Source organism: Cheilinus undulatus, linkage group 15, assembly GCF_018320785.1.
Source record: "Cheilinus undulatus linkage group 15, ASM1832078v1, whole genome shotgun sequence".
NCBI classification, from domain to species: Eukaryota; Metazoa; Chordata; class Actinopteri; order Labriformes; family Labridae; genus Cheilinus; species Cheilinus undulatus.
In genome coordinates this window covers 20,397,360-20,413,987 of record NC_054879.1, presented here as the reverse complement: position 1 = coordinate 20,413,987, position 16,628 = coordinate 20,397,360, and the positions used below count along the sequence as shown (strand labels likewise).

General features: G+C 38.8%; 1 protein-coding gene across 1 annotated transcript in view; it reads right to left on the bottom strand.

The window, feature by feature from the left end:
* LOC121522464 (receptor tyrosine-protein kinase erbB-4-like) overlaps positions 1-16,628 on the bottom strand; it is a 536,924-nt gene that overhangs the window by 91,909 nt on the left and 428,387 nt on the right. The window contains exons 14-15 of the mRNA XM_041806890.1: positions 14,176-14,269; positions 2,329-2,483 (exon numbers count right to left, since the gene is read on the bottom strand). Of these exons, the coding sequence (XP_041662824.1) occupies positions 2,329-2,483; positions 14,176-14,269 (249 nt within the window). The remainder of the gene's footprint in view (positions 1-2,328; positions 2,484-14,175; positions 14,270-16,628) is intronic.

Genomic DNA, 16,628 nt, shown 5'->3' with positions numbered 1-16,628 from the left:
TTGATTTATAAAATGTGGCTTAGTTTGTAAAGTTTGCAATGTGGTTATTTCATGACTGTAACAGCAAGACTTTGTTTATTAACAAGCTTGAATTAAAAACAAAACAAAACAAAAAAACCCTTCAAAACAGGACATACATGGCACCAGCAAATTACGTATCTTCTGTCCTGACAGTGGCGGCATCTCACAGTTGTGGTCTGCAAGAGAGGCGTCTGAGGTATGCAGTCTGCAGCCAGACCCCTCTCCTTGTTTCCATCACCACAAAAAAAATGAAAATCCCTAAGGCACCCATCAGCTTCTGTTTCTCTCCTACTTGTTGGCACATTAGCCTGTGTGCCAGCAAAAAGTAAACACAACTGTGTTAGCGTGCATGTGTTGCTGGTTCATTGGGCTAGTAAGATGCAGACAGGCCATAGACATAGACATAGTGAAATAAACCCATTATGCTGATATTTTTTAACAAATCAGTCCAGTTCAGCAGCTGTGAAGACCAGTGTCATGATTCATGAAGACAAGTTTGATATATAAAGACAAACATACAAAATTTGCATGAAGTATTTATAATGTTGTAGAGCCATGAAAATCACAGCAGTGTCCCCTTGGATTTGAGGAATTAGAAAACAAGAGAGGACCATTGGATGGCCTCATAGTATGTAAAGTCTTGGCAGTTTAGGGTTTTATATCAATTGGATGCTTTTGGTTTGTTGAAAAAAAATGTGAAAATAAAAAAGCATTTTAAAGAAAAAAAAAAGTCTGAATGAGCAACTCTAAGGTTAAAAAATAGAGTTTAACATCTCTTTAAATGTATCCCCCACTGTTTCCTGTCTTTTAACAAAGTGGTGCACAGGATGTGCTTTGATTCATCTTGAAGTGGCTGAATGTTTTTTGTCTTTTCTTTGGCAGACTGTGCAGTTACTCACAGTGACACTGGAAGACAAAAAGAAACCCAAGGGAATATTTTTTTTTTTTCACTGTGAGGTGCCTTAGAGAGAGTGACCCTAAAAACATTAAGCCTGAATGGAATCAAATCACTTTGTTTCAGAACATTAATTGGTGCACTTGTTTGACTTGAGCTCCTCAAATTACAGATTCTACATGCTAGCAGGAGCTAGAATCAATGGGCTTATTTTACTCTCCCAGTTCACCCTATATTGCTTCTGTCAAAACATATGTGTAGGCATGCATTCAAGTCCCACAGAGAGGATGCAAAGTGCTCTAGTACAATGCCTTTTTTGCATAAACTTTGAATGTCTCACTAGTCTTCCGATTTGCACAGCACACTGGTGGCATTCTCCTCTACGTCTGCCAGACACAACACAAGATTTAGAATTGTCTGCTCTTTTGAATGTTTAGAAGTAAGAGGTAGTGATTTTCCTCAAGTCACTCTCTTTTTCTCTCTTTGTCTATTTCCCTTATCTCGCCCTCCCACTGCTTGTTTTTTGAGAGTCAGAGCTGCTTATGAAGCTATACCTGTGACAAAGTGTCAGCCTGGTGTTTTCCATTTACGACTACATTGCTATGCTTGGGCAAGCTGGAGGCTGTCACTCGGCAGAGGAGAAATAACACACAAGCAAGTGACATAAACTCCCTGTGGAGTTAAATACAAAATGATGTCTTACCAACCCTTGTTGAATATTACATTGAGCGATCAGTGGCTATTGAGCAACGGAGAGTGGCATGGCACTTCACTGTCGCCTGTGTTGTGTTCTTCTGTCTCTTCTATCTTGTTCTCTCTTGGCCTTTTTATTTATCTGTCTTCTTTTGTAAGATGTTGGATTAATATTCATATGTGACTAGGATAGTTTAAATGAAATATTTTTTCCATGCACTCTTTAAGTAGTATTATGAATGTGGAATCAAAGAACAACGACAGTGATGAGACTTTAAATGATATTCCCTTACTATAAAGTCACTCCATAAAATACTTTAGGCACAATTATACAGGCATCCTAAAGAAGTGGAAGGTGTTTGAATGTTGTCATGATGAGATGAACAGTGCTCACACTGCAGATGAAATCAGTCTAATACACTATGCAGTCTGAGCTCTTAATCAAAAAACATTTTGAAACAAAGCTACTGTTTTGCTTTCCAGATGTTGAACCGTGGGCAGGTCTGTTTCACACCCAGTTCTGTCAAGGAAGACTGCAATAAACCAAATTCACCAGTCAAAATAAACCAAAGCTCAGACAGATTTCCTCTCAACAATTTTTGGCAATGCAACCAACTGAATTTTGATGAAAATGATGCTGAGCGGCTGACTTTTCAGGGGGTTTCTGAAATGCTTTGGTATAATGAATAATGTTACATCCTTGTCCTGAATGTACTCACCCCTGGGTGCAGTTGGCATGGCAGGGATGACATTCATTGTTGGCTTCTGCATACTTGAAGATGAAGCTGTTGGCACCTTGCAGGCCGTCGGGACACTTCTCCACACAATTAGGACCATCCTTAAAATGAAGGCATTTCACACAATGTTCTGGGCCCTGAGGAGAGTGAGGAAAAAGGCATTGTTATATTTTTATTTCAAGATAAAAGAATGATAAGTTTGACAGAATATCTACCACACAATTCAAATCAGCGAGTTGCTACAATGATTGTTGATGATGATGATGATAAAAGAAGGGCTTCTCATTAAGATTGCTTCAATTCTAGTTTTGCAAAATTGGAAGAATGGAAATGAATATATAATATATAAAATATACATATGAAATAAGTCAATAAAAGTAGAGCTAGGATGATAGGTGTTACACATAATTTCCACATACACCAACTGAGCAACCTCCCACACTGGAAGTGTATCTGAAGTTCTGCGCTATGCAGTAAGCCCTGATCAGCTTGTAACAAGAGGGCTGTTCATGTACAATTCCTCATGCAGCCTGACAGAGCTTGAGCAGTACTGCAAAGAAGAATGGAGCAAAACTGCAGTATCCAGATGTGCAAGCCTGATTGAGACCCACATATCCACACAGACCCAGCACTATGATTGCAACCAAAGGTGCATCTACTGACCTAAAAGGAAGTTTTTACTTATCCAGTCACCTACTTTTCATACGTTCAACACATTACATACAACAGTTATGCACCAAATGTGCACAAATGTGCATAAAAATAGAGAATTTTTTAACTTTTCTCCCTCAAGAAACTCCTTCATATCCCATCCTAGCATTACTGTATCTTCAATAGAGCTAAACACTGCAAGCAAGTGTGTGCTGCTGCAAAATACATCTAGAACTTGTATTTGTATATTATGTGATGAATACCAAAAAATTTATGGCATGCACCTTGAATTGGAATGTGGTTCACAGTAGAATTGGTGGTGCTCGCTGTTCCTGGACAAAATCTGTCAGAGATGTTGAGCTGTCTGTTGCCTTAAGTTTTAAAACTGTGCACAGCCAGAGTAATCTGTTACAACACTTGACATCATGATGTTTGGCAGTAAAGATAATAGAGGAACAATTTGAGGGATGATACATTTGCTTTAGCCTCTGTCTTTTATGTAAACTGACTGATGGATATATGTCTGCGTCAATAACTTTCCAAGTACAGGTTTCTTAGCAGCTTTATGGATTAAATTGTTTTTCTTGTGTTTGAGTAGCAGCGGCAGGCTTGTGAGCGGAAGAGAGATAACAGGGAGCTAAAGACAGAAGGTGAACAGAGCAAAAAGAAATAGGAGAAATTCGACAAAGAAGCATTGTAGAGTAATAAGTGAAAGTGAGGGAGATAGAGAGTGGACATAGATGTAGAATAGCTCAGCAATGGGAACAGGCAGTAAGATCGAGTGAAATACAGAGCGAACAAGAGAGAGAGAGTAAGAGGGACGGGAAGGAGTGAGCAGACGAGACGTATAAAGAAGTGTGAGCAGAGAAGGCAGATAATAACCATCGCTCACAGCATACACAATGACCATAACAGTTCACAGAGAAAGGATTTATGGAGCTAATATAGGCAAACGATGAGGCAGGGGAGGAGAGGAGAGGAAGGAAGGTGAAGAGCTCTCTAAGATAGGACTAGCATCATCAACAGACTTTAAGAACATCTCACTGACAAACAGCATTCACCGGCACAGAAACGCAGAGAGGAGGGGGTTAATCAGCAATCAAGCTTCGGAGAACAGAATGCTTCAAATAATAACAATTAATCCTAAAATCACATGTAGTATATCAAAAACATATAAATACAGGACGTATGAAAATCTGTTAACAGAAATCAACACACAAAAATGTGTCAGTGTCCAAACTGCACACACAAGATAATACACAAACATTGACACATACAGTGGTCTAGACATTACAAAAGTAATTCACAGAATCCAACACAAACCTTCTAGCTATCCTATAATACAGAGCATTATCAAACTATGCCAACCAGGTAAATGAACAAACAATCATACCTTTGACTGTTTAGCAAAATGACCAGCACTGCCCTGTTTCCTTCCATTGTACAACACTGAAGTCAGAATACCACTGTGACTGATGCTAACATTATTCTGCTGATGGAATTTGAAACTAAACTGAACCTTGCCGATTGTGTCATAAGGAGAGACTAACAATATAGCAAAGTTTTATGATTCAGATTGCCATAAAATACCTCATGTTGCTACCAGTGATGGGAATTACAGCATTCTTTAGAGATCTGGATCATTTGACTTGGCTCAGCAAAAAGAGCCGGCTCTTTTGGCCCCTAAACGATTCTTCATTCAGGTATTAGTCTGGCTTCATTTGACCTGCCAGTTTTGGAAATGTTATAACATGTGGTTGATATTTGGGCAGGTATTTTACTCCAACTATGCTTAATTTTTTAAATTGATGAAAATATCATGCAATTATTTTTCAATATCTACTGTCTCCCCAAAACACCTTGTGGGTCAGATGAAATCTGCTCACTGGCTGGAATGTATGTCACACCTGACATAAAACATTAATGTTACACATCAATCACTCGTCCTTAATGCATGGTGTGCCTGTGGTAGAGGATGAAAGATCATCCCTACTAATCAATCAAACAACACACAGACACACACAATCTATATAAATAATAATCTGTATAAATCGTCTTTCAAACTCTATAAACTCCAAAACTTTGAATAGAAACACACCCAAAATGCTGCTGGGTTTGAAGTTACTCATGTCCGCCATCTCCTGGTGTAAAGTGGTAACAGCACAGACTTCCACCATTTGCCCTATCTCTCAATAGTACAAAATCCTTAAAAAAATCCTGAATCCAGACGGTGAGCCAGATCACTCCCAAACTTTAATCAGTTCTTCCTTATGCCATTTCTGACATATCCTGAAAATGTAATCAAATCTGTCCATAACTTTTTAAGTTATGTTGCTAACTAATGAACAAACAAATAAACAAACAATCGAACAAACTAGCAAACAACAAATGAACAAACCCATCTGATCACATAATCTCCTTGGCAGAGGTAATGATATAAACAGCTCTCAATTGGCTATTATCGTTCACATAGAAGAATCAGCTCTGAAATGGCTTGTTCTTGAATGAACAATCACTATTTGCTACTGTTGTTTAATGTGGGGTGGCAATCTATATGCCAGGTGATTGTAATCTCCTAATTAGCACAAAGAAACACCTTTTGTATGCCCATATAAGGACATTTAAGGGCTGTATACAAAGGCAGAGGCACATAGGGGTGGGAGGAGAATCGAGGTGTTGGAAACATTCATACTAAAATAAATATTAAAATAAAAAACAATTGCAATACTTTGATAGTTCTAAAGCTGATATAGGCTTACCCTTAATGACTAGGAAAAAAAAATTATTATCATTTCAGCACCAGTACTTGATGTTAAAAATCCTACAAACATATTTACTGGATGAAAACACTTTTCTGGCTAAACAACAGTCCAACACGATAAAGGTGTTAGTGCAAAAGCGTAAAAGTGTGCATGAGTGCCTGTTCATTCATGACTGAGGTCTCTGCCTTGGCATGCAAGTCCTAATGCATGTGTGTGCAGATGTAATGCACACACACGAACACCTCTGTGAGTGTTCTTTGTAGCTGGAGTGTGTGAACATACATTCAATCAGGTATAATTATGCAAATTGAAATCTCATACTGCATAGGTTAGGAAAACTGAAATACAACAGAAACATATGTTCACCCACATACACACGCATATGCACACATTCACAGACACACACTTTATGAATTTACACAAGGACTGATGATTGAATCCAATCCCTGTATTGAGTCGTACAGCTCAACACCTTTACACACGTATGCTGCACTTTAACCAAGGTCGAGTTCAATGGCATTTCTCAGTCTGGGCCTTTTCACCCCTGGTGATACATCCTAAGACTACCGGCGGTTTTTTGGACCCTTGGGAGGACCACAGCATGACTGGATGGACCCAACTGGATGGTAACCCAAGGCAAGTGGTTTCTAACATGGGGTCGGTGCCAAAGATCTCAGGATAGGATGCAGAACCCTGTCTACTCTGACGCTGTCAAAATTAGATGTTTTTTTTTTTTTTTAAATCATGACTAGAAACATAATGTATTATAAGGCCAACAGAAGAATCTGTCAATTTTTGAGCAAAAAACCCCCCAAAATTAGGAAAAAAATATTTTTTTTTTAGACTATAAAGTCGAGCGTTTACAAGAAATCAAACTGAGAATTTCAGAGATTAAAAAGTAACAAATTTACAAGTAAATCATTGAAATCTCCAAGTATAAAACATCTTAAATTTCAGCATTAGAAACTCAAAAATGTCAAGTTTTAAATTGTGAATTTACAACAGTGCAAAGTAAAAATTTACAAGAAAACAAGCCCAAAACAATGGTTGGATTTTCAACTTCTTGACTTTGTAATCTCAACAATTTTACATTTGGTTCACATACATTTAAAACTTTTGAAGCATGACCAGGGTTGTAACAATCCTTTCCACCCCATGGTGCCCTCAGGCAAGCTAACTTGCTCACTTCAGCCACAATTTTTTCCCCAAACATCCCAAAAAGTTTTGCACAGTACTGTATGCTTGTGAATTAAGATAAGATAACACTTTATTGATCCCCCAGAGCGGAAATTCTGGGAATTACATAGTTCAGACAGGAACATCTGAGTCCATAATAGGTAAAAGTTATAAATTAATATAAACACATTGACTGGTTGATACATGGGTATAAATAGATGACCAAGATTTTCTTTGGTTCAGAACAGGCCTGAACTTAACCATATCCATATCTATTTTTTTTTTTTGTTGAATGTCACTATGTTGTATTAAGATGCCAAAGAACATCTGACAAAGGGACTGTTGATGAAAATCATAATTTTGGCTAACTTAAGTGCTTTTACATTTATATTTGCCTGAATATTGATGAATCTACACTGTCCTTCTTTGAATAAATAAGCAAGTTCAAAAATAAATAAATAAAAGATTGCCAAGAAGGGATTTTTAGGCTTGAGTGGTGTCACTGCCAAACATAAAGTGACCAAAAGCAAAATCAGAAAAACGTCCTTCTGTACGTGTCTAAACAACTATTCATTCATAAGCTCAAGTTTAAGCACTGGTATGCAAGCAGGCATGTGTGTTCATGTGTGTGTGTATCATGCATACACTAACACCTCTGCGTGTGTCGTTGTAGCTGGAGTATGTGTTTGAACATACATTCAATCTGGTATAATTATGCAAATTGAAAGTCTCTCAGCTTCGGCTGCCTTTAGCGTTGAGTCTGGCTCTTCGCCTTTATGAGTGTCTTCCCTCCTGTGGTTACTGCTGTGTGCATGTGTGTGTGTCTCTATCCAATAATCCCATCACATCAGCAGGCTGAATTATGTGACAGGGCTAAACAAACAGTCTTTGGTCCAGCAGGATATTTCAACATCGAAATAATAACAGGGAGGCACAATGTCACGACCAAAGTCCCCTGCTGGATATTTTAAATTGGTCAGCTTGTGTGCTTAACTTAAGTTTGCTTGTGATCTTTCTAGATGTGTGTGTGTGTGTGTGTGTGTGTGTGTGAATGAATGAATTATTCCACCTCCTCTACTCCCCTTCTTTCCCTTTTATGCACAAACCACGCTCAGGAGGATTGGCAATTAATCTTTACCATGTCAGAGCTCACAGTGAAGACTTTAAACAGGCAGCCACATAAAAGCCTTTCCCAGTCATGATCAGGTACATCAGCAAGAATTAACAAGATACTTTACTATGATATGATGCACCGGCCATGTCATCATGCACAACTACTCACTGCTGGAGTCCATATATATGCTCCCTCACCAAAAGTATAAAAAAATCACACTGCAAAATGATTCCCATGTATTAATGATGAGGCAGTGGGATAAAGAGTGCAGAGGAGGTAGTTTGGAAACAGAGGGACAAATAGAAAACAGATGGATCCTATGAATATGAAACAGGGCACTTCCATTCATTCATAAAACACTGTACAGTCATCACAGCAGAGTCTAGTTTTATCTGGCTATAATCTCCTTAACTCTTAAAATTAACATTTTGTAGGTTAGACTGTGTGTAGGAACAGAAGTGTGTTAGAATTACCATATGTTTGCTGCTGGTAGAACATGGGCACTTAAAAGAGATCGATACACAGTCTGTGCCAGTTACATATATCATTGTTTTCATAAAATACAATTTTCGTAATGACACAACTTTTCACCATGTCAATAAAAAGTAAAACAGACGTTTTATATGTCATAAAAGTGTAAAAGAGGCCATGGCGTCAACAGTTATGACACATCATATCATCCTAGCAAACTGATCCTCAACTAGTGGTCAGAGGGCCAAACCAGGCCCCCCAAAGCTTCCTGTCCAGCCCCCAGAAGATCATTAAAGCCAGAGAAGGAGGAAAAGAAGATGATTTGGTTTCAAGAGTATGTTTTGGTTTTAAATGTCTGCAGCTGTTAAATCCATCCCAAAACAATCAATACTGAAATGATTTTACAGAAATTTACCTGCCAGCCATTATAACTAAAATTTTGATAAACAGAAAAGTGTTGAGACAGGCAGAAATGTTGTAAAAAATGGCCAGATTAAGTGATGAAAAGGGATTAGAGAGTGGCAAAAATGGGTCATAAAAATGGGTTGTGGAGTGGCACAAAGGGATAAAAATTTGCAGGAAAAATTGACATTTCCTCTAATCCTTCAATATAGATCAATCAGCCTGCAGACTAAATAAATCAGTCGTTGTGTTTCCCTGATCAACAGAATCGTCTTTACTGTCATCACCTTCACCTCTGTCTATAATGTAACTTTTCATGGCATTGATCATATCTCCATCTTACTCTGCAGAGGGCATTAGATCTATGAAACGGCTGTGTGTAAGCTGTAATTTCATTGCTATGGCTGTAATATGATTGCTGTAATCCATTTGAGTAAGTGTGGTGGACATGGCATATGTACTGAGAGGTCCGGCTACATGGGGCCCTCCGACACTGCCATTATAGACACCATTAGCCTAAAGAGGCAAAAATACTATTAGGATGTGGGCATGTATCAACACTGAGTTTGCACATTAAGTAAGCCAAAAGTCCCTTTATTGTGCATTCTTTCTGTGATGCTCCTCTCTATCCCTTTTCCAAATGGCTAAGTGAACAGCTGTGAGGTGTCAAGTGAACTATTAGAAAAATCAAAGCAACTAATTGCAAGAGGCAATACACTACACCAAATTCAACAACCAGAGACATGCTAACTTTAGCCTTTACTTCAGAGGCTTGTGCCTCTCACAAACCCTCCAGTGCTTTTAGGGGGGGACAAATGTACCACCCCTTGAAACTACATTGGGTAAGCTATGTGACAGGGTGTGATTTGACACAAAAGACAGCACACAGACCCTCTGGCTTGCATCTGTCGCAAATCATCCCTCTCTATCAAACAGCAAGATAAGATTTTAAGAGAAAGCACAGGGTCAGGGGCCTCATGTGGCTGTGGGTGTAGTGTGCAGGAGAAGCAGACTGAAATGAAGGTCAGGGATTTATTTTTTTTTCACTCTGGTATTTTTCTAATGTACAGCTGCGACCAACAATCCTTCAGAAAAGCTTCTGTACTTCCCTAAGAGCTTGTGCAAAGCAGAAGTTTATAAAGTGTCCACGTGCATGCTGAAACTCAAGTACCTTTAAGAAAAAGGAGGGGAAAAAACAATCACTGCTGTCCCTGAATAAACCTTTGAAAGGGTAAAAATAGCTTAACGTACTTGCTGAATATTAGCATGCAGTATAATACAGATCCCAGCTAAGACAATGATCATTACCCCTGTGAGTCTGAACATGAGAGATAATCAATAGAACAGCTGAAAGGCAGGCTTTGTCAACGAATACAAGAATGAATCATTGTCTAAGATGGCCACAGGGAACGTCTGCAGCTTCAGGTCATTTAGTTTGTGGTGATTGAACCAAAACTCTGGCCTTGAATACTTTCCTTGTAGGGCCAGACAACGAAAAGAGCAGTTTAAACCTTTTTCAGTTATTTTCATTTGATGGTTTCAGCCTTTTCATTGGATTAGTTGGCAAAAAGAAAAATAACAGAAATGTAGTGACAGCAGAAGAATCACGTCTAACTTTATTGGCTTTACAGAAAAGGTTAAATCTTTTCAAACATTTGCAAAGTGCTCATATAGCATCATTCATCAATGCCATGATTTATCCTAATTAACCTGGGCATTAATTGATCCCTTATTATTATTATATAAATTTTCTGTGTTGAATATGAAGAAAATAAGAAATATAAATAGGAAATAAAGTGAGAATAAGAGAATTGAGATAACAAGACCGCAAAGAAGAGTACAACACATTCATCTCAGTGGAAAAGGATTTTACCCCATTCTTATCAGTATTATGGTGGAATTACTGGCCACCTTTTCAGGTAATAATTCCCTCTCACTGTAACTGTCCATCAGTAGCTCAAGGAATATTCAGTAAAGGGAAAACTTAGAAAATTCCCTTAAAACATTAAAAATACTATATTATGATTTCAATATCAATCATTATATTGTAATATTCACTAGGGGTGTGACGAGATCTCATGAGATCAAAACGCCAAGAGATTTCTCGTCGCGGGAAAATCAATCTCGCGAGATCAATATTGTGCGGACAGAAGGAGCAGCAGCTCTCCTTACAGAAAAAAATACCAAACTGCAAATTACAAAAGATCACAAAGATGCCATGGAGACTTTTAACTGTTCGTGAGTGAGCTAATGAAGAAACTGAGCTGATCAGTGTCCCATTAAGATCACCGCTCCAACCCCCACCCCCTCCCCGTGCGCTATGTGGAGCCGCACATGATCATAATGGTCTGAGTTGATGAGATTCTGCTGCTGGTAACCCCTGCAGTCTTCACAAGGAGAATACAGCGTTTATTTAGCTCGTATATGCGCACAGACTCACTTTTAGTGCCACTATTTGTGACTTTGTAACTTTGAAACAGTCGCTTCTTCCTCATGTCTCCTTTTCATCTCACCGTCTGTCAGTCACACATCCATCAGCTGTTGGCTGTGCCTATCATCAATCAGAAGCTTATTGCAGATTTCCGTGTTTCTCACTGGCAAATCCATCTTGCAAAGCTCCCGTCTGAACCGTTTGGGCCCGGTTAGAAAGTGACAGGACCAATCAGCGAGGAGAGGCAGTACTTTGGGGCGTGGCGGAGTCGTGACATAAGCAAGCAGCAACAAGAGGTCGGTGCAATTATGGTGGAAGAGATCAGTGTGGATGCTGCTGAAGCGCCAGTTTTATAAGAATGTGACATTTCTTTGTTAAAAGAAGAACAAAAAACATCATTGATCTTTTCATCTTTTCAAAACGACAAAAGTCGTGCACTGACATGTCTATAGTCACCATGGTTTGCATTATGCAGTTTTATATGGAGTTGACTCTGCTGGCAGGGGCACCCCTCGTTAGCGGCTAAGTCACGTGTTTTGTTGCTCTGATTGGCCCGTAAAGATGGCCCATGGGACCTTGCATAAAGGTCCAAGAGAAGGTCCACAAAATCCATGTTGCTTGAAGTCCAGTGTGAAGTTTCCACAGTCAGTGATGATTTGGGCTGCCATGGCATCTGCTGGTGTTGGTCTACTGTGACAAGCTTTATGGAGATGCTGATTTCATTTTCCAGCAGGACTTGGCACCTGCCCACACTGCCAAAGGTACCAAAAGCTGGTTCAATCACCATGGTGTTACTGTGCTTGATTGGCCAGCAAACTGGCCAGACCTGAATCCCATAGAGAATCTATGGGGTATTGTGAAGAGGAAGATGAGAGACATCCCAACAATGCAGATGACCTGAAGGACGCTATCAAAGCAACCTGGGCTTTCATCACACCTGAGCAGTGCCACAGGGTGATCTCCACACCACACCACATTGATGCAGTAATTCATGCAAAAGGAGGCCCAACCAAGTATTGAAGGCATACAAATGAACATACTTTTCAGAAGCCTAACATTTCTGTTTAAAACATCCTTTTTTTAATTAATCTTATGTAATATTAAAGTTTTTTGAGACACTGAATTTTGGGTTTTCTTATCTGTAAGTCATAATCATCAACATTTCAAGAAAAAAAGGCTTGAAATGTTTCACTCTATGTGTAACAAGTCTATATAATATATGGGTTTACCTTTCAGAAAAGAGTGACAAAAATATTGAACTTTTTCATGATATTCTAATTTTTTGAGATGTACCTGTACTCATGTTTCGAGGTTTTAATGGTGTCTATATTCTTGACAAATAACTTACAATCATTTAGGACAACTGTACTCTATAGTGTAGGTAGATGTTGCCACAGATTTCTAAAAAAAAATGAGTTATCAAGTGGTAAATTTCACTAATCTATAAAAAATTTCAAGGTAAAATTATTTAAACAGGAGTGATTGGTCATTTTTTGCACACAGACTGTGTTCTGTGTTCTGTTTGTTCAGTTTTCATTTTAACTGTGAGTCTTATTTCTGCTATGTTTTCCTATTTTTAGATATTCAAATATTTGTTATTTTTCTTAGGGTTTCTGATGAAATTACAAGGAAAAATAAATGGTAAGTGAAATTTATCTGCTTTTAGTCAGTTTTACAACAGTATACCATTTTTTTTTTCAACTTAAATTACATAGGTCACTTTTATTTTTAGAGTGAGTCTTATCACTATTAAAACTTACTTCATAATTAATCATTTGTGATTATTGTATGTATCCTGTTGGGAATATAAACCAAAACTGGTGATATCAGCATTACTTAGACTGTGTTCTGTAACCAATCATGTCTTGCCACCTAAAGACTACACAATAAAGACAACCTCACCAACTCTCATGTCCCTGTCAGGCTCTGCATGCATCTCAGATACTTCTTTTAGGTATTTATGTTTTTGTTTTTCCACCAAAAAAACAAAACAAACAAACAAACAAACAAAAAAAAAAAAAGGCAACATTTTCACATGCATATACTCTATGGAAACTTTTTATTTATCGTAAACAAGCAAGGAACCATATATGGCCACTTTCTTGACCTTGATTTTCACTGTGATAATGTAAAATATATTAAAAAGTGACAAAAGTTTACAAAACGTAACAGGATTTCTACTAATTACATTCTAGGGCTCAAACTTTGAATTCAAAATATTTCAATGAGTGCCCTGTAAAGGTTTATTCACTTAGCATTCACTATTCTCTCACGTTGTCAGTCCCTTCTTGGTGTGGCTGCAAGGCAACAGTCTTTAAGAACATCACTGCATCTAAATTTAGCCCCATGTTCTGTTCTGTCCATTCAAAAACAAGGTGGATGCAACCATCAACATGGATTGATGGTTACATGTTGATCAAAAATCCATTCAGCATGGCGGGGGCCTGGAACCAATCCCAGCTGGTTGTCAGTAACAGGGCTGGCTAAAAATGAAAAACAACCAGCCATGCTCATACTCACATATATGGTCCATTTGGAGTCACCAACTGGTGTGACAAGCATGTTTTTGGTCTGTGAGAAGAAGCTGGGGAGCTCAGAGTGTGCCCATGCATACACTCCATATGTTAAGGGCTCGTTTGACCAGGATTGAACAAGGAACCTTCTTGTTATGAGGCAACAGCACTAACCACTGCATTACCAGGCAGCCCTTTAATATTTTAAATAAAACAATAAAATCCCAGCTCTTCTCATATTATGATGCCATAAGTGAGAGAATAAAAACTTTCAGTGTGCCTTAGTCATGTTGTCAACAGAACACTTACTGGACCGTTGCAGGTCAGAGAGTCGTCATCAGCTCGCTCACACTGGGCGTCACACTCCACACACACTGACCCGTTGGCAAACTCCCGAATGTCACTAAAGGGAAGGAGGGGTAGAGGGATGGGAGTAAAGAGAGACAAAAGACAAGAGGAGGAACAACACATTAGTTTCAAATAAAAGCAACAGCATATCTTCTCAGTCAGTATTGCTGCTTATTATCACTATTATTGATCATGTTAATATTGTATAGTAAGTTGATGTCTAGATGTTTCAGGGACTGAAATATCTCAAATTTGGTGTAAAGATAATAATAATAATAATATTGTATTTTATTTATTGGCACCTTTCAAAGCACTTAAGGTCACCTTACAAGAAAAGTTTAAAACAAGACAAACAAATAAGCCCCAAAAATACACACCAGTTAGCAATGAGTTAAAACAATGAATTAAACAATGAAGGTCGACTGAAAAACATCAGTCAGACAGAATACGCCAGTTTGAAAAGATGAGTTTTAAGACGGGATTTGAAAATGAAGAGAGAGTTAATATTATGGATGTCTGGTGGGAGGAAGTTCCAAAGTCTGGGAGCAGAGCGACTGAAGGCTCTAGAACCTATGGTGGTCAAGCGGGTGGGACTGTGAGGTGGAGAGAGGAAGAGGACCTGAGAGTGCGAGAGGGGGTGCTGATGTGAAGGAGGTCAGAAAGGCATAGAAGGGCGAGGTTATGGATGGCTTTGAAAGTCAGGTGCAGAATCTTAAAGTTGATGCCGGGGCTGACCGGGAGCCAATGTAGCTGCTGAACTGGTACTGGAAATGATGCGGGCAGCAGAGTTTTTGGAGCAGATGCACTTTTAGTGCATATTTTTCATCTTAAAAGTCTGCTATGCCTCATACACTAGCACAAACAGTTCAAACATTGGCATGGGGCAATTCTCACCTAACCTAACCTAACTAAGGCCCCGTCCACAAGAAGACCTATTCAGTTTTTGTTGTATCAGCATTTCATCCACATGGGAACCGCTTTTTGGGAGGCCGTATATGCCTGTATATGCCTACTGTTTTGCCTCATGTGGACAGCCAACTGCATCTTTCTTGAAACGATTATGTCATACATAGCATAGCCCACTTAAGCCACATACATGGGCCAAACCAAAACAAAAATGGAGGATTACAGGGTTGTGTTCGTGCTTTATACGCATGCTCTGTAATCTTCTTCTCTCTTTTTGGTGTGTTTCCATGGCAGTGTTACAGCGCCACTTACAGGTTTGGCATATATAATACAGCGTTTCAGTGGGTCCATCCTTACACATGCTTACACGTACATTTCCTGAAACGATCCCTTGTTTACACAAAACATTTTTCAAAACAAAATGGAAATGTAATGTTTTCGTCTCCATGTGGACAAGGCCCAATTCTGTGCTGCACATGAATGCTGCATTGACAAAAACATGCTGGAATACACAGAAATAGGGACCAAATGTCCAAAATGTCTTGGTCTGCTGAAGCATTAAGCTTGCCTTTCACTGGAAATAAGGGGCCAAGCCTAAATTCTGGTAACAGCTCCATACCATAAATCCTCCTTCATCAAACCGAACAGTTGGCACAATGCAGTCAGCCCTTTTGTGCTAACACTAAAGCCAGTGGAAGTTTGGACCTTTTCAGCTATGGTATCAGCAGAGTGTTGGTGACTTTTACACACCATGTGCCTTAGCAGCCTTTGACCCCACTTTGTGATTCGTGGCAGAGTTGCTATTGTTCCTAAATGCTACCACTTTGTAATGATATCACTTACAAGTGACTGTTGAAACTCCAGCAGGGATATATTTCTCAAACTGTCTCGTTGCAAAGGTGGTCTCATCACAGTACCATGACCCAAATGGAGTCTGCATGGCTAGGTGCTTGTTATTATACACCTGTGGCAATGAATCTTTTTGAAACAGCTGAATTGAATTATTAACAGGTGTGGCAAAATGCTTTTGTCCTTATAGTGCATATGTTGGATTTTACAGTGTGTAGAAATACCCTAAAAACTCACAGGAGCTTGTAGTAATAGCATTCAAAACAGCATAACTTTGATTTGGCCTTATCAAGTTTGCTTTCAAACTTATGGATGTCACAACAGGCACACATGTATTTTCATCATGAGTAACTCTCCACACACAGTGGGATCAATAACTGGAAAAAAATCCAGTGGCAATGATCAGTTTAAATCCTGTTCTATACTGATATCACATTTTTTCCCCCAAATATACCCCTAGAGAAACTTGTTGCTGAACACAAGCTTTTAAATGATCCTTTTTCATCAATAGTCTGAATCAATCATTGTTCTTGATGCTATTTCCAAAGTTAATAAGATGGATGGATTAAAAGAGAAAGTGGAATTATTAATGGGGCTGATGTTTGTCAGATTTAATATGCTAGTAAGAGCACTGTTTCTTCCAGTGTGTATAAATGATG